At 38.1% G+C, this 19,304-nt stretch overlaps 1 protein-coding gene across 2 annotated transcripts in view; it reads left to right on the top strand.

Annotated features, from left to right (window-relative positions):
• GRM1 (glutamate metabotropic receptor 1) overlaps window positions 1–19,304 on the top strand; it is a 396,243-nt gene that overhangs the window by 112,463 nt on the left and 264,476 nt on the right. For both annotated transcript variants that reach the window (XM_055310985.1, XM_055310986.1), the window contains exon 2: window positions 14,877–15,126. In XM_055310985.1, the coding sequence (XP_055166960.1) occupies window positions 14,877–15,126 (250 nt within the window). The remainder of the gene's footprint in view (window positions 1–14,876; window positions 15,127–19,304) is intronic.

Genomic DNA, 19,304 nt, shown 5'->3' on the forward strand with positions numbered 1-19,304 from the left:
GCCTCAGCCCGGCTCCTCGCGGGCCCCTCCCCCTCGGAGGCCTTTTGTTCCTTTATTTCTTTTTCCCCGTCTTCCTACCTTGATAGAAGCTTGAACTCTCCTCACTGTAGCGTTCCAGCTGGTCTCTCTTTACATCTCAGGTCGAATTCGTAGATTTTCAGGATGGTTTGAAGGTTATCTAGGTAATTTGGTGGGGACAGGCGATTTGGGGACCCTGCTCTTCCGCCATCTTGCCCCTCCCCCCTAATGGCAGGATTTTAGTGAAGGAAGGATCTTGGGCTAAATGGGCCTTTGCTAGCATTTTTAAAAAAATTGTGTATAAGCCTTATTCCAAATACCCTGGCCTAAGGAGCAGATAAAATGCCCAGTGATATTTACTTGGTTGTGTTCTTAATTGGCACTTCAGTGGCTCTGCCTTGCTCATCATCACACATCGACACAGCCTGTCACCCTTCCTGCCAGTCCCCTGACCTGTCTGATTTATCCCTCTAGGCCCATACTTGTGCATCTGGTTCCCCTGTGGTATGTTGCATAAGATTGTGGGCTCTGGACTCTGATTGCCAGGGCTGAGTTCCCTTCTCTCCTATTTACCATGTATGGATATAAGCAACCTTTCAAGCCTCAGTTTTATCATATGATAGATGGTATGTTGTGGGTTTCTGAGGGCAAAAGGAGAGAATGATGTAAAGGGCATCTGGTGCTTAGCACACAGAGCTCAAGAAATGTTAGCTAAATAAATAATAGACTCTCATATGGTGCTTATAATATGCCAACACTTACATAGATCGAGTCATTTAATTCTTTTTTTTATAACAGTTCAATGTACTTAATGCCATAGAACTGTACACTTTTTAAAAAAGATTTTATTTGTTTATTCACAAGAGACACAGAGAGAGGCAGAGATGCAGGCAGAGGGAGAAGCAGGCTCCATGCAGGGAGCTCAACATGGGACTCGATCCCGGGCCTCTAGGATCAGGCCCTGGGCTGAAGGCAGCACTAAACCGCCGAGCCACCGGGGCTGCCCAAGTCATTTAATTCTTAAAACAACTCTAAAAGGTGGTTACTATTATTATTTCCAGTGAACCAAAGCACAGATAAATTATCTGACTTACCTGAAGTCTCCCAGCTAATAAACTGGGAAGTCAGAATTTGAGCTCAGGGCTCTGGTGCTGGGATTCCTGCTTTTCAACATTCTACTATGCTTCCTGTCCTATAAACAAATGATATTACTCTAACAGTATTTGCAGCACCATTGGGAAGCTCCCCTGCATAACTTGCGTCTAGGTGAAATGCAGATCAAACCAAGTTTCTGAAATGTGAAGTGATGTAGAACGAGCTCTCTTACCATGATGCGGCAAGCCACGGCTAGCCTTACAGCCTTGTAAAAGGAGACCTCAAATATCAGCCAGTACAACTCACTCACTTTACAGGTAAGGAAACTGGAACCCAGGGAAGTTCAGGGATTGGCACATGGTCATGGCCTGAGGCAGAACCAAGCCCCAGTTAGGTTTCAAAGGTCCAAATTCAAGGGATTTTAGTCTACTACATTTATCACATTTATTTAAGGAGGTTCACATGTCCTTTGGATTAAAGACAGTCTTCTCCTTAGGCTAATTCCCTTTTGACTCAAGGTAAAATCTATTTGACTCAGTTAAATGGAATTTTATACTAATGATGCAAAAGATGTAAAAAATGGGGTTAAAAAAGAGGAAACCAAGAGCTTAATAGTACAATTGGGTTAATTCCACTGAACAAAAGGTGGGTAAAAGCTACTTGGAGGGGTAGGGGAACACCTGGATCCTGCTGAATGTCACTCCAGTGATACTGAACAGTATGTCTTTCTATTACTTCTGATTCATGTAATGAGCTTGTTCTGTAAGCAGCTTTGTTTTCCCATACGTTGCCTGTTTCTGCAGGGCGGTGTCTTGTTCTCTGCTTTTCAGTGCATGCACACCTAAAAGTTGGCAAAAATAAACCTGAAGGCCAAGATACATTTTAAATGGTTACACAACAAATGCTTTCTCCTCCCCTACAGTAATATACTTGTAAAAGATCAGACTAGGGAAGGAAAAAACTGTTGAAAAAAATTTTTGCTAAGCAGATGCTTACTCTGAATACTGAGAATATAAAATATGTTTTGACATGAAGATCTAGATTATGAAATAGTGCTGATTCATATTGTTCTAGAATCACCAAATGCTCATGCTATAGGGAAACTTAAAGATCTTCTAGTATGAACCCACATTTCCAGCATAAGCAAAGAAGACAGAATGATCAGCAGCTCAAGGTCAGAGCTAGTTAGAGACAGTTAAGACTTTTGGCTCTTATCCTGGAATTTTTATGGTATAATGTCCTATAGAGGACCAAGAAGAATGTGTTCATCTGCAAATAGCAGAAAACCATCCTAATAGTGGCTTAGCACATAGGGATTCATCTTTCCAATTCAAGAAGACATCCAGAAGAAGGCAATGCAGGAGCAGAATGAAACATAGTAATGCTACTGGGTACCTGAGCTATTCTGTCTTCTGTTCCTCCAGCCTTCGTGTGTAGGCTTCCTCATCATAATTTTATCCTCATTGTTCCTACATGGCTGCTCTACCACCAGGATCAGCTGCATGTACTGATATAAAGAGAGACGGGGAAAATGCCTAAGAAGCCTGCCTGCATCTGACCTTTTCCAAATTTTCTGAAGCCTTACCTGGCCTTAAATCTTCTTGTCTGGAACTGGGTCACACACCTGCATCTCTACCCACAAAAGAGTAAGGGAAAGTAGGTACTTTTGGCTATGCATAGTGACCCCAGACAAAATCAAATATTTTTTAGTAAGGAAGATGGGAGAATGGGTAATGCAGGGGAAACTAGAGCCTGAAACACAAAATATGCTGGAGGTAGGTAATTAAGGGCCATAGACTTCAGTCAGACACATCTGAGTTCAAATTGCAGCTCTCACAATTTTTGGATAAGTAATTTATGTCCTAAGCCTTAGGTTCCTTTGCAAATGGAGATAATTATGAAAAAAAAGAGATAATAAGGGTGAAGTAAAGTTAAAAGAAGGTAATTAAGACATAGTAAGATGTGTATAAATTTTCACATTATACCACTGCGTTAGGATCTGGTAACATTATTGTTACTTACCCTCTGTGGACCAAGCTGTATTTTCATTTCTTTTAACTTCAGACAGAATGTTCAAGACATTAAGAAACATAAAGTGGTTAAACAGGTTTTATTCATCTTTATTCCCTATTAGAAATAATGCCGAAATCATATTTAGACATTATTGATACTGCTTCTAGCCCCTTGCTCAAATGGGAGAGACTTTAGTGGGCAAACCACCCTGGCCTCAACCTGAAGTACCTCTTTGTCATAGAGGAAAGATGGCCAGGGCTGCAGACCAGCCCTTGGAGGAAATTTACAGGGAGGTGAATTCATACTGTTTGTTAGGGCAGAAGCTCAGTAGTTGAGGAAATTTACATCTCCCAAACTAAATCTCACTGAATCTTAAAGAAAAGAGAGAGAGAGAGAGAGAGAGAGAGAGAGAGATGAATAACTGCCTCTTTAATACATTAGGGGGGCTCATTTCAGATTTTGGGATTTCAAACAGGAAACCCATGTATATTACACATACTCTCAATCCAAGTATGTAGTTATCTCAGAAAATGGCACAAGGTCTTTGGGCAACTTTGCTAAGGACATTCACTGTAACATTATTATTATTATTATTATTATTATTATTATTATTATTATTTTTAGGAATGAAGATTGTTATGCAGTCATGAGAAATTCATTTCCCTTCCCGAAAAATTTCCCATGTACCCCATATAGCTATGTTTAGCATGATATTCAGATGAAAACTATATCCTGTGCATTTTTATTTCAAACATTTTTATTAACAAAATAATATTGTAGATAGATTAGAAGACAAAAATGATAAAAATAGAAAAACATAATTATATATGATTCTACCATCTATAGAAAACCACTGTTAATATTTTTTTTAAATTTTTATTTATTTATGATAGTCACACAGAGAGAGAGAGAGAGAGGGGGGCAGAGACATAGGCAGAGGGAGAAGCAGGCTCCATGCACTGGGAGCCCGACGTGGGATTCGATCCTGGGTCTCCAGGATCACGCCCTGGGCCAAAGGCAGGCGCCAAACCGCTGCGCCACCCAGGGATCCCAATATTTTTATACATATTCTTTGCTTTCCATATATGTAAATATAAATATACAGTGAAAATTGTATTTTTAAAATGTAAAAATTTACACTTTTCATCCTATTTTAAACTTTTTTGTACTTAACAGTATGACAAATATTTTTGATGATATTGAACATAATTTTACATCATCACCTTTGAAAATAGGTTGTATGTATTTTTAATGTAAATACACAATAATTACATAACCTATCTCCTATTGTAGAGCATGAGTTTGTTTCTGTTTTCCAATTATGTACTGCGATAAATATCCTTATAACTGGCACTTGATGGACAATGAAATTAATTTCTTTTTTTAAAAAAAGATTTTATTCATTTATTTGGCAGAGAGAGATAGAGGACAGCTAGGCAGAGTGGCAGGCAGAGGGAGAGGGAGAAACAGGCTGCCCGCTGAACAGAGAGCCCCATGCAGGCCTTGGGGCTTGAGCCCCGGATTCTGGGATCATGACCTGAGCCAAAGGCAGACCCTTAATTGACTGAGCCACCATGGGCACCTTGAAATTGATTTCTGAAAACTAATTTTTTTAGTAAAAAATATGAATATAATTTAAAGCATCAATATTATAAATTTTCCATAAAATGATGGGAATGGTTTATACTACCATTGGTAGCACATCAGAGTGCTTATTTCCATGAACTCTTGCCAGCACTGTGTTATCATTAAAATCTGCACATAGCTTTTGTGTGTGTGTGTGTGTGTGTGTGTGTGTGTGTGTGTGTATTTTAGGGTACTTTCTCTGAATTTGTTGCTATATACAACCTTCCCAGTATTTTTTTAAAAAATTTTATTAATTTATTCAAGAGGGACACAAAGAGAGGCAGAGACATAGGAAGAGGGAGAAGCAGTACTCCATCCCAGGACCCCAGGACCATCACCTGAACCAAAGGCAGATGATCAACCACTGAGCCACTTAGGCATCCCACAACCTTCCCAGTTTTGATCATATATATGATACCAGATAGGCAGAAGGACTGGACAGATATGATAGGGATTTCTGTGAACCTGTTTTCTTCATGTGAAAACTGAAATGGAAAAATGTGGCTTTTCTTCAGGAATAATGATATCCTTTTGTATTTTTATACTACTTATGTTTTTTTCTTCTCTTAACTTCTTTTCTCCATATTATAAAGGATTTGAGTGAGAGAAACAACAAACTGGGTTATTGCATAAAGCTCTAAAAAAGATACAATGAGGCATTTATGGCTGAAAGTTAAAGACTCAGTGACAGAGACTCAATATAGACAAACACAGACTTTTGAATGCATTGCATAAACACTAGAAATAAAATAGGGAAGGAATTGCTTTGTGCAAGTGTGGGAGAAAAAATAAACTAGGGACAACCTGGGAACAAGGTGACCATGAGTGGAGGATGAAGCACTGTAGTTTAAAAGAAAATCACGAGCTTGGGTTTTATAAATAGGAACATGGAAATAAAGGAATCTAAAGCCCTTGGGTCAGTGCTAAAGCTTATGTCCAATTTTAGATTCTACAACTTGAGAGAGACATGGATGGAAAGTAAAAATAGACACCATTCCCTGAACTTTTTGTATGTTCTAGGAACTTTGTATTCATTAACATATGACTTTTATAATCATGACAAATCTTTGAGATGCATATTATCCTCATTTTATACAAGAGGAAACCACAACTTAGGGAAAACACTTTAAGGCCATCTATCTCCTTATCCAGAATCCAGGATTCAAACCAGGTTGATCTGCCTCCAAGAATCATCTTTTTATTTACTCAGGCATATTGTATAAGTGAAAACATGATGTAGCAAAAAGGGCAAGATTACTTGGCCTCAGTCCTATTGTGTAGAGATGATAGTCACTTTTTGGTAAATTTCCTTCTTCCACTTGGATGCTCTAACAATACCTTCCCAGACTGGGATTGTTAGAGGCAGGGCTGAGAAATTGCTGGTAAAAATGATTCCCTTTTCCTCTGAATGCTCTGTGTGAGCAAGTTCCTGCACTGACCTTGCATGTAAATTCCACTGCTCCTAAGGCAGGTGATGACTCATTTCTGATTGATCAGACTCATAATTCCAACTGCAGGTATGTGGATGGAGGCAGGGGAGCCATAACATTCTTAAGGTATGAAATGGAAGAACTAAACAAATTAAAAGTTTACCAGGAAAGGTTCAAGTAGCAGGGATTATTTTCCTGGGAGAAGAGAAAACTGAATTGGGGTTTCCAGAAAGACTTAAAAAGAAAGTTCAAACCAGCTGATATCTTTCTTCACTAAAAATGAAGAGGGAATGAATTTAGGTTTCATTGTAAGGAATTTACATGAAAAAGAAGGATTTCCTGATAGTGATGGTTGTTGAATATTGCAGTGGGTTTCCAGAAGATGCTGTTAAAATAACCTTTTCACTATAATTCCTTTAAAAATGGGTTATTATCTTATTTGTCCAAGATATCCCAGGAGGCAGAGTAATCAGTTTTCAAGCTCTCAGACAGGGACAGGCTCACGATCCAAAGGATTTCATTATCTGGGAGCCTGAGATTACTATGGAATATCAAAGAAAGTATGTAATATATGTAAAACAGGGATTAAGGAAGTCTAGACTATAATACTGGTGGATCTTTCAAAGCAAAACCATTCCTTCATTAAGGAAAGTGAAGAAATATCTATATTTTTCCTGTATGAATGTTTCCGTCATATAACTGATGTAAAAGTATATAGAGATGAACTATGTTGAATGCATTTGTTTGACCAGGATAATTTATGAAGCCGTAATAACAAGGCTTAAACTTGATTCAGCATGATGGCTGAAATGTTATTATAGCCACCCAATGGAGCTCAGATTGTTTCTTAAATATATCCCCAATATTTTAAGAGTAGAAGAAAAAATGATCAATGTAAGGACTGGTCTCCATTGAATGCTTTTGGCCATGATGGCAGTTCATACAGGTAGATTACAAAATCCAAGATAATTTTACTTCATAGCTTACTCGCTCAATGAAACTTAGCTACCAACCCACTACCAAATCAGTCTTTTATCAATGGATGTCTGTTGATCTGGTTGGATAATAATCACATATAACTTCTTTAAAATCATATATAGCTTAGAAAATTCAGAGATATAACCATTATTTTTTCTTTCTTGAGATAATTCTATTTTTACCACTGTTTTAAGTACCTTTTAAAACTTTGTATAGATAATAATGTCTAGTTTTATTATTTTTTTAAATTAATTTTCAAGCAATAGAAATTTCTTTGTAAACCCTGTGTTCTCTCTCATAAATCTCCCCATAAGTTTTGCTTGGAAGCTTAGTTTTATAGAAAATCTTCATTGACTCTGTAATTTATTTTGTCACATAAGATAGATTAAGATTTTTCAACATTTTTATTATATTTTATGGGCTTTGTCAGATGCCACTCTTCCTTTTCTCTCTCACTCTTTAGGCTTTAGGCAACATTATAACAGTGATAAAGTCTGTTATAAAATCTGTTACAACACAGCAACATATAGCACATTTCCATGTTGCAGTTTTGTAGTGGTATGCCAGATGCTTCACTCGGAACCTGTTATGTAGACTGTCCTATAAACCATGAACCTTCTGCTCCAGTGGGGAGACATTACTCCTTGCTTTTAAAAATCTTTTTTTGTGAATTCTCATTTGCTCCCCTTTACCTTAATGCCAGTCTCATGCTTACATTCTTCAAAGTCCCGTTTCATTCCTGCTTCGAAAAGGCATTCTCTGATCATCTTTATTAGTATTATGGTGTTTTTCATTTCCTATGTAGCATTTATAACTTATTGTTGTTGCTATAGATTGTGTGCTTGTGTCATGCTCTCACTACTATATATAAGTCCACGTAGGAGGCAGTATGAAATGGTGGTGATAAGCAAGAACTTCTGAGTTAGATGTTAAATCCTAGATCTATCATTGATGATGTTGGGCAAGTTATTTAACCTTGATAAAAGGAGAGTTATAAGATTTTTTATGGATTTATGATGAATTAACAAAATGCTAAGATGCATAGCACAGTGCCAGACACAAAATAAATATTCATCAATTGAAGGCAGAGGCCATGATATTTCTTGGCAACACTCTAAGTGCAGAGCTCAGGATTTTTTTCAAGTTGAGAGCTCAATAAACTATTTGCTAATTGAATGAAAATATGCAGCTCTCTATCAAGTCTGAGTGTTTACAATTACACGGCTCTTTTATTTTTTGAGAGTTTTGTTATATATTCAGAGCTTCTTTATATATTCACAGCTTCCTTCAGGGTTGCACACAGAAGTATCTAAATAAATCCTTCAATGTCAGAAAAGGCAAGAGGAGACCCACGCAGCAGGATGGAAGGTGGAGGGGAGGCAGAGGGTGGACTCAGTGCTGAGTATTTTAGTTTCAGTATGGCATTGTTTGCTTACGACTTGGTAGAAAGGCAAAGATTACCTTTCCCCTAATTTTCTTTCTATCTGTGGAAAATCTGTTTATATTTTAAGACCCAGAATAAAGGTACTTCCAACTTTATTGAGGTATAGTCGACAAATAAAATTGTATGTATTTAAGGTGTATTAAGAGCCTGCAGTATTTGTCTTTCTATGTCTGGCTTATTTCACTTAGTATAATGTCCTCCAGGTTCATCCATGTTGTTGCAAATGGCAGGATTTCCTTCTTTTTTATGGCTAATATTCCATCATATATATAGATCACATTTTCTTTATCCATTCATCCATTGATGGACACTTAAGTTGTTTTTGTATCTTGGTTATTGTGAATAATGCTGCCATGAACATGGGAGTGCAGGTATCTCCTTGAAAGACTGATTTTGCTTCCTTTACATATATGTATATAGTGAAATGTGTTTGTTGGATCATGTGGTAGTTCTATTTAAAAATTTTTAGAGACCTCATACTGTTTTCCATAATGATTGTATTGAATTGTATCCCCACCAACAGTGTACAAGGGTTCCCTTTTCTTTATATCCTTTCCAATAGGAGGCATGTCTTTAGGCAGCTGTTCCTGAATCCTAACCCATAGCACCTTTATTAGATACTTAAACTTCTCTGTATCATGTCATTAGTTCTCTTGCTACTAAATGAACATAACATGATTTTAAACTTAATGGTGGCAATTTTCTTCCCAATTTTTATGGGTTTTTTTTTTCTAGGTCTTTTATCAATATGATGAGTACAGTAGGGCTATTGTAAGAATAAAATAATGTTTGTGAGTGTGAATTTTAAAGTATAAAGATTTATAAAAGTATAAGTTATTATTGTTGTTCTTCCTATATTAGAACTGCTCTCATGGAAATTTATGTGCTACTTTGGAGTCTATTAGGCATCATGAGAAAAATGGGCAGTTGAAACATGGCCCAATGCATGATATTTAACTATCAATTTCTATAACGAAGAGCTGCTATCCAAACAAAATACGAATACAGAAAATGGGACAAATATTTCATGAAACCAGTTGACCTATGTAGATATTTTTTTATTATGAAACATACACATTCGATTGATTTAGCTATTAAGAAAGATGAGCAGTAACTTAGGAGTCAGGTCATTTAGAACTGCTCTGGTTCTAGCACAAACAAGCTTCGTGCCCATTGGTAAGCCATTGCCCCTCTATGATTCAATTTCCTTGTCTGTAATCTGAGAGGTTTGGACAGAGTATATCTAAGGCCTCTACTAGATTTAAAAAATAAGGATTTTATTATTTGAATGCATAGAACATTCTTGCTCAATCTTCATGTATTTCGATAAGGGAATAAAATAGTTTTCTGTGATTGAAATTCAAGAATGGCACTTTAGCAATAAAGTTACTGCCCTTGTACCACCATCTTCTCACAGACTGATAGTGTCTTTGCTGAGAGTTGGCTAGTGATGTCTGTGTACCTTGGAGATTCTTGAACATATGTTTATTATGAGAAAGGGGCATCTGATATCCTTTCTCAAACCTTCTTCTGCAAATAGATGAGCATCCACTTTTCAGCTACAGTTTTCTCCCTCATAGTCAGTCAATGCCTCTCGTATGAGACATGATGTGTTTCCAAAGTCTTTAGAGCTGAGGATTTTGTGATGCATTAATGCTTCTATTTGGGTTTCACTGGACTGATTACACTACTAAAAGTAGTTAAATTAAAAGGCAAATACATTAATTGATAATTAAATCTTATGAAAAAGGAAATGAGAAAGCTTTTTTCAACAATATAGGGAAATCTTATTAGGTTTCATTACAGTGCCCACAAAACTTTTATAGATGTTAAGATTTAAGTCCTAAGTCCCTTTTTTGGGGGGGGGGCAGAGGTAATATCATTCTTTTAAAATTATTTTGACTTAACTATTACTGTATGTATTGTATACTGATATTTACCTTAAAAATTTTTGAAAACTACTGCCACATTGTCTACCAAAAATTTGAACTGCCTTCATGAAACATAAATGTAATTTTACCTTGCCAACATTAAATATTAGTAATCTTTGTAATTCTGGCAATCTGATAGGTGAAAAAAATTATCTGGTTTTAATGGTACTCTCTTGATAGTTAATGATACTCAGTAATTTTTTTCATATGCTTATCACCCACTTTTACTTATTTTGTTAAAATTGCTTATTTATAACCCTTGCTCATTACTTTATTGTTCTGTTACAACAAATGCACTTTTACTGTGCATTTAGTGTCTAGAATTATTCTAAGGATTAAGGATATACATCATGGGTTAAGTCATAAAAAGATATTCTCATGGAGTTTATATTCTAGGGGGAAGAGAAAAATTAACAAGAAAAAGTGTCAGATATATGTTCTTAAGAGAAAATCAAGGGACATGATCAGGATTTGCTGGGGATTTACTTAAGCTAACTGATCAGGAAAGGTTTTTCAGAAAGGGTGATATTTATATTGAGATAAGATCTGTAGAAGATCATCTTCTCAGGTGATGGAAACAGCTAATATAGAGGCATGAATAAGTTTAGGGTATTCCAAGAATAAAAAGATAGCTATGGGTCTAGAGAAGGTGGAGAAGTAGTGGGCAGAGATGGGGGTGGGGAAGTTGGAAGGCTCAGTACATGTAAAGGCCAGTAGTTCAGGGGAAGGGAGTTTTGGTATCATTCCAAGTTTGTTGGGAAGTGATCGAAACTTGAAACTTTTTGAAGAGGAGTGGTAGATTCTGATTTACACCGTAACTGATCACTCTGTGTTTGGAATGAGTCATTAGGAACAAGAGTAGAAGCAAGGAAAACAATTGGAGGGTAGGGCAGTTGTCTAGGCAAGAACTGATAGTTACTTGGAGTAGAAGATGCTGTAGATGGCCTGCCCAGATTTCCTGTCTGCCTTATGCACCTGTCTCCCAGCTACTGTGAAAGTAGGCTTTTATAAATCTCAGCAGACCCCTTCCTGGGAGGCTCTCCCTCCCTTGCCCTCTTATGGACCTTAGCTAATGACTAATTAACAAGCTGGTCCTGTTGCCTGAAGGTGGGGCTAACTCTGTGATATAGCCTGTGCTGTAGCACTTCTTTATGAAATCAGACTGAAGCTAATCTCTAGCTGAGACCACATTCCTCCTTAGCATACTCCACCTGTCCTTCACAGATTCTCTTGTTCCTTTTCTCCTCAATAAGTAAATTGAACAAGAATCTTCATCTCAGCTCTATTTTTAGGAAACCTGACCTAAGACACTGGGTTTAGGATGGTAAGGGTTGGAATGGAGGAGCCTGGCTTAGACAAGTTTTAGAGATAGAGTCCGTGGAATGGATCTGGAATATGAGAAAAGATAGAAATCAAGAGTTCCTAAACATTGTTATTGAGCAATGTGGTGGGTAATTGCATAATTTACTAACAGCAGATGTGTGGAAAGAGCAGATTTGCAAGTTGGAGAGGGAAAAAAATTCTGTTTCAGATACATTAAGTTTGAGATGTCTATAAATGGATATATCAAGGATGCAACCCAATATTCTAATCTTTTGCTCCAAAGGACAATCTAGTCTGACAACCTATATTTGGGATTCAACTATAATATTCAAATGGCATTTGAAGGAATGTGACTGAATGAGTGTACTTACTGTGAGATATAGATAAAGAAGAGACCAGGTTGTGGCATGATAATATTCAAAGTTGAGCAGAGGAGGAAAATCTAGCACATACATTGAAGAGTAGTCAGTGATTGGTAAGTAAACCATGAGAGGGTGTGTCACAGAGACTGAGAGAATAAAGTGTTTGAAGGAGGATGTGGTCAGCTGTTGAGTGCAGCTGCATGATTAATGAAGATGAAGACAGAGAACAGATCATGAGATAGACAACAGGGAAATTTTTTGTGACCTTGACAAGAGAAGAGTTTGATAGGAGAAGATTCTGAGAAGAATGGAATACCCACCATTTGTTTCAATGTGGATAGAACTGGAGGGTATTATGCTGAGTGAAGTAAGCCAATCGGAGAAGGACAAACATTATATGGTTTCATTCATTCAGGGAATATAAAATATAGTGAAAGGGATTAAAGGGGAAAGGAGAGAAAATGAGTGGGAAATATCGGACAGGGTAATAGAACACGAGAGGCTTCTAACTCTGGGAAACAAACAAGGGGTAATGGAAGGGGAGGTAAGAGGGGGGATGGCGTGACTGGGTGACAGGCACTGAGGGGGCACTTGACAGGATGAGCACTGGGTGTTATACTATATGTTGGCAAATCGAACTCCAATAAAAAAAATATACAACAACAACAACAAAAAGAATGGGAGATGATGAAGCAAACACATTGACCCAGGTATTTATCATTGTTGTGAGCAGGACTATTGAATGAGGTAGCATCTCAAGTGGAGAAAAGAGCACAAAAGTTTAATTTTTAATTTTTGATTCACACCATTAGAATGAAATAATTGATTTTTTACGAAAGAGAGGGGACAATAGCCAGAGGAAGTTCTTGAATAGACAAAAAAACAAGGAGACCTAAGTGTTTATGAGTAGGAGTTAACTCTATCCTGAGAGGGAAGTACTTCAAATTTGCAACAGGAGGAATGCCAGAGAAATAAGTGCCAACAAAGAAAGCTTTGTAGATACTGTAATGTATAGCTGAGTTCGTTATTTCTGTGTCCTTATTGAAATATGAAATGAGGATCCCAGCTGAGATGAGGATCAGAGGTGGGGTCAGTAGTTTGGAAATTTAAGGAGGGAAGAGTAAAGATGAAATAATCATGTTAGAGATGAGGAGATTTTATTTATGGAGGAGATATAGTATAATTTTCTTGCACTATTGAATGCCCCTTTTGACATGAATGCTCATGAATTTTTTTAAAGGTTTTTTTTTTATTTATTCATGAGAGACACACAGAGAGAGGCAGAGATGTAGGCAGAGGGAAAAGCAGGCTCCCTGAAGGGACCCGAATGTGAGACTCAATCCTGGGACTATAGGATCACACCCTGAGCCAAAGGCAGGTGCTCAACCACTGAGCCATGCAGGGCATCCATCACGAATTTTTAAATAAAACCAGTCACCAAGATTTTGAGCTTTTTCTAGGCATACTTAGGTCCTCAGGTATAGACATGGAATAGGTAAATGGTTAGCTTTAACTAGTGTTGGGGATTTGTCAGGAAAACACAAGGCAATTAAACAATTTGTAAGGGAAAGATCATGAGGCTAGGCTATGACATATGATGGGCTAAGAAGCAAATGAGTGGGAGAATGAAAAGAAAGATGGAAGGTGAATGGATTTGAGGTTTTGACAAGGTTGAATAAATGTTGGAGTGGGGGTAATAGAATATACGAACTTAAAAGGAGATAAACAGAGACTGGGATGTTTGACATCTACATTCAGAGATATGAGAAATATTTGTGACAACAAGGTCAAAAGTGTGACCATGAAAAGTAGGTGAGTTATAGGAAATATCATTGGTTGGAGGGGGTTGAGAAACATGGAGGACATGGTATTGGATGATTGACACAGGTGTCAAAATCCCCAAACTTGGGGAAAGAATTCATATAGAGGACACAAAGATGGGGGCTAAAGTCATCAGTGAAATAGAGAAATGGGAAATTGGCACAATGTGCTATTTGATTTATTTCACTGATTTTTATGAGTTCTTAGTTTTTTAAAGTATATTTTATTCTGAGAATGATATTAAAATAAAAATCAGAACATAAAGCCAAATCTCTCATAATCCTGTCATTTCATCAGAGGGTGGTAGATTTTGACTAAACCGTGTAGCTACTTCTTGTCTGCTTATTCTGGCCTGGCCAGGTGTTCCATTTGTTTTGCTTACTCTTCATAAAATGTTGCAGGGTTTGCTATCACCATGAGAGTCTGCCTCTTAACTGGCAGCTAGCAGAAGTGAGCCCTCAAATGAAGAGGCCTTCTCATTGTTCTGGTTGACCTCCTACCCCTAATATGCCAATCTCTCCCACGTTGCTAAAATCTATGACAACCACTACTGGTAACTGTTGTAAAACAGAGCAGTAGTCCTTCATTTCTAAAAACTTGTTTCACTGTGGATACCCTGATTAAATAGTTTCTCATTATCTTCTCAGTGTTGGTGGTTTGATTACATTTGATGACTCTCTTGAATCCATCCAGATCTTCCTTCAGTTCCAGTTATATTTACAAATTATTTGCAAATCTGTCTTCTTCATTCCTTGTGACTAATGAGTCTTTATTCCAGCTTATAAGTGCTGCGCTGCCAGGTTGTCTTGAACATCTGCTGATTGTTTCTGGACAGGGAATTATGGGGAGAGTGGAATGGATGCTTTCAAAGAGCTGGCTGCCCAGGAAGGCCTCTGCATCGCGCATTCAGACAAAATCTACAGCAATGCTGGGGAAAAGAGCTTTGACCGACTCCTGCGCAAGCTCCGGGAGAGGCTTCCCAAAGCCAGAGTGGTGGTCTGCTTCTGTGAAGGCATGACAGTTCGAGGCCTCCTGAGTGCTATGAGGCGCCTGGGCGTCGTGGGAGAGTTCTCGCTCATTGGAAGGTAAATCTCTCTCTCTCTTGCTCCTTCTCTCTCTCTCTCTCTTGCACAGGCACATGTGCACACACATCACACTTTGGCCCACATATGTTGCTCTCACAAATCTGGATTTCCTGACTCCAAAGAGGGTGAGATATGCTCTGCTGGGCTAAACCTTAGCTCTGGATCATGGAGAGTTGAGGCTATCATTTTCCTGCTAGGCAAGAGCAGGAAGTGAATGAAAGGATGATGAGACTACTTCAGAAAAAGGTGGGAAGTTGTTGCTAGAATGTTTGGTTCTGAAGAATTATTACTTTCATGTGCTTCTGGCCCTCCAGCCACCAAACCACGCACATGCTTATGTCTTCACACTTCCTAAGCATAAGAAACTTAATGGAGTATTGGTGGATGGAGGGTAGCAGTGAAGATGGAAATATATATTAGGATACGAAATTTAAAGGACTGACTAATGCAAGTGAAAATATGCAGCTGAATTGTGGAACTTGATAATGTGCTCTTTTACATGCATGAGATGGCTGAGTGATGCTTTCAGCATGTAGCTTCTGAAATAGCAGGTGGTGGCTTCCAAAATCTCTGCTCTTCTTTCTAGATCTCTTTATTTGTGCAGGAATAGATTTTCAGTATCATTGTATTTTTCGTATAGTTTTTGACATAACAGATATGTTGTTTAATTTGCCAACTTATAATATTGAACCAAGGAACTGCTAAATTTTTCCAAGGAATCTACTGAGTTTGCCAAACAAAAGCCTTCACTGATGCATGACTGTCATACTGATTTCCAGATTGCTTTTTCTCTTGCTATCTCCTCTACTGGCTAGAATACAGTCCATAGGTCACCTGTTGAAATAACTCAAACACTGATCCTCTTCTGTAGGAAACTGAGTAATAATGGTGTGCACATCCTCTCCAGACCTTTCCTCTGTCTTTGAACTTGTAACGACTGCGATATAGTAACAATCTCATCATCATCTGGAACTAGAGGTACAGGATACTTCAAAAACTTTGAGATAAAAGATGGGATATAAATGCAACTAAATAAATAAAGAAACAAAAAAAATACTCTTGCATGAGAAGATATAGATTCAAGATCAAAGTAGAATTCAGGCAGCCTGGTTGGCTCAGTGGCTTAGCGCCACTTTCAGCCCAGGGCATGATCCTAGAGACCCGGGATCGAGTCTAATGTCAGGCTCCTTGCATGGAGCCTACTTCTCCCTCTGCCTGTGTCTCTGCCTCTCTGTGTGTGTCTCTCATGAGTAAATAAATAAAATCTATAAAAATATATATAATTCAAGATGAAGAAAATTATTGAATTTGAGTAAAATTGGCGCACTGCCACAAAATATCATTTTGGCTTCTTCAACACAATGCAGTTGTGTGGAGCCACTTAAGAAAGCAAGTCTTAGAAGCAAGTATTAAAAAAGAAATATTACAGAACACTTCTGAAGGAAATTGAGGAAGACACAAAGAGATGGAAAAATATTCCATGCTCATGGATTGGAAGAATTAATATTGTGAAGATGTCTATCCTACCCAGAGCAATTCACACATTCAGTGCAATCCCTATCAAAATACCATGGACTTTCTTCAGAGAGTTGGAACAAATCATCTTAAGGTTTGTGTGGAATCAGAAAAGACCCCAAATAGCCAGGGGAATATTGAAAAAGAAAACCAGAGCCGGGGGCATCACAATGCCGGATTTCAAGTTGTACTACAAAGTGGTGGTCATCAAGACACTGTGGTACTGGCACAAAAACAGACACATAGATCAATGGAACCAAATAGAGAACCCAGAAATGGGCCCTCAACTCTATGGTCAACTAATATTCGACAAAGCAGAAAGACTATCCACTGGAAAAAGGACAGTCTCTTCAATAAATGGTGCTGGGAAAATTGGACAGCCATGTGCAAAAGAATGAAACCAGACCATTTTCTTACACCATACACAAAGATAAACTCAAAATGGTTGAAAGATCTAAATGTGAGACAAGAATCCATCGAAATCCTAGAGAACACAGGCAACACTTTTTTTGAACTTGGCCACAGCAACTTCTTGCAAGATACATCTATGAAGGCAAGGAAAACAAAAGCAAAGATGAACTATTGGGACTTCATCAAGATAAAAAGCTTCTGCACAGCAAAAGAAACAGTCAACAAAACTAAAAGACAGCCTACAGAATGGGAGAAGAGATTTGCAAATGACATACCAGATAAAGGGCTGGCATCCAAGATCTATAAAGAACTTATTATTAAACTCAATAGCAAAGAAACAAACAATCCAGTCATGAAATGGGCAAAAGACATAAACAGAAATTTCACCAAAGGCCAACAAGCACATGAGGAAATGCTCTGCATCACTTGCCATCAGGGAAATACAAATCAAAACCACAATGAGATACCACCTCACACCAGTGAGAATGGTGAAAATTAACAAGACAGGAAACAACAAATGTTGGAGAGGATGTGGAGAAAAGGGAACCCTCTTGCACTGTTGGTGGGAATGTGAACTGGTACAGCCACTCTGGAAAACACTGTGCTCAAAGAGTTAAAAATAGGGCTACCCTGTGACCCAGCAATTGCACTGCTGGGTATTTACCCCAAAGATACAGATGCAGTGAAAACTGAGACACATGCACCCCAATGTTTATAGCAGCAATGCCCACAATAGCAAACTGTGGAAGGAGCCTCAGTGTCCATCGAAAGATGAATGGATAAAGAAGATGTGGTCTGTATATATAGTGGAACATTACTCAGCCATTAGAATTGGCGAATATCCACTATTTGCTTCAATGTGGATAGAACTAGAGGGTATTATGCTGGGTGAAGTAAATCAATCAGAGAAGGACAAAAATTATATGGTTTCATTCATATGGGGAATATAAAAAATAGTGAAAGGGATTAAAAGGGAAAGGAGAGAAAATGAGTGGGAAATATCAGTGAGGGTGAAAGAAGATGAGAGAGTTCTAACTCTGGGAAACTAACAAGGGGTAGTGGAAGAGGAGGTGGGCAGGGGGATGGGGTGAATAGGTGACGGGCTCTGAGGGGGGCACTTGACGGGATGAGCACTGGGTATTATATGATATGTTGGCAAATCGAACCCCCATAAAAATATACAAAAAAAAAGAAATATTCCTCATGAGTGAAAAGGAGGTAAGCAGCATTGTAGAAGTGTTGTGCAGAATAAGGATGGTAATATATGTACTAGGACAGGCGACCTGCAGATATTCAGTCCTTTTTATTAATTTTGTAAAATGACTGCTTTTAGGAAGGATACTTGTTTTAATAATATTCTAATTTTTACCATTTTCAAAAAACAGTTGTCTGCTTTTTCAGAATTCATTCTCTTTAATATCCATAAAGACGCTATCTGCATGGATTCTGGAGATCTTAAAGAGATGTGGCAAATATGTGAGCTTAGGGTTATACGGACTGCCTAATTGTGAAATACAATTATACAAAATGTTGCAGTGAGTAATTGGAGTGTAAAGGATTCATTCCATCATCATTATTTAAAAGCTGAGCAAAGTTGGCAGTGTAAACGTACCTCTCTGGCTCTTGCTTACCTGCAATACAGCTGTGCTCATATAAGTATTTCTGAGTCTCATGCATGCTTGCTCATGAAGAGGTCAGCTACATGTGAGATATACCTTTTTTATTCCTCTCTATCTTTCTATACCTGTGTTGAATCCTACTGTCACATCCTAGGACCTGTCATCATAATGAAGTTCCCTGTACCAGTGGTTATTGCCAATGAAACACAGAGCCCTTGAGATGCCAAAACTATGCCACACTTGCTGCTTCTCTGCCTTTCTGGGATATATTCTGTGAAGGTCTATCAGAGTGATATTGGTTGCTACTCTTATGTCTCAGAAGATTTGGGGGGAAATGACCTTTTCTCATTCTTGGTTCACAGTTATCTTCCTTCCCTGGGAGAGATATGACGTCAGATATGATTCCCTGAGAGCTGAACAGGGAACCCGGCCAAGGAGTAACACTACATCATAACTAGAATAAGCTTTCCCTTCAGTTGTTTGATTCTCCCACTTTCTGAGGGATGAATTCTATTCCAAATGCTTCTCTGTCCCTCATAGCAATGGGCATTTTGTGGGCTTGATTCTCTCATTTCTGCAGGCATGTCCATAAAGGTCATAGTTTAGCATCAAGTTGCAAATTCTAGCTAGTGC

Source organism: Nyctereutes procyonoides, unplaced genomic scaffold, assembly GCF_905146905.1.
Source record: "Nyctereutes procyonoides isolate TBG_1078 unplaced genomic scaffold, NYPRO_anot_genome, whole genome shotgun sequence".
Lineage (NCBI taxonomy): Eukaryota > Metazoa > Chordata > Mammalia > Carnivora > Canidae > Nyctereutes > Nyctereutes procyonoides.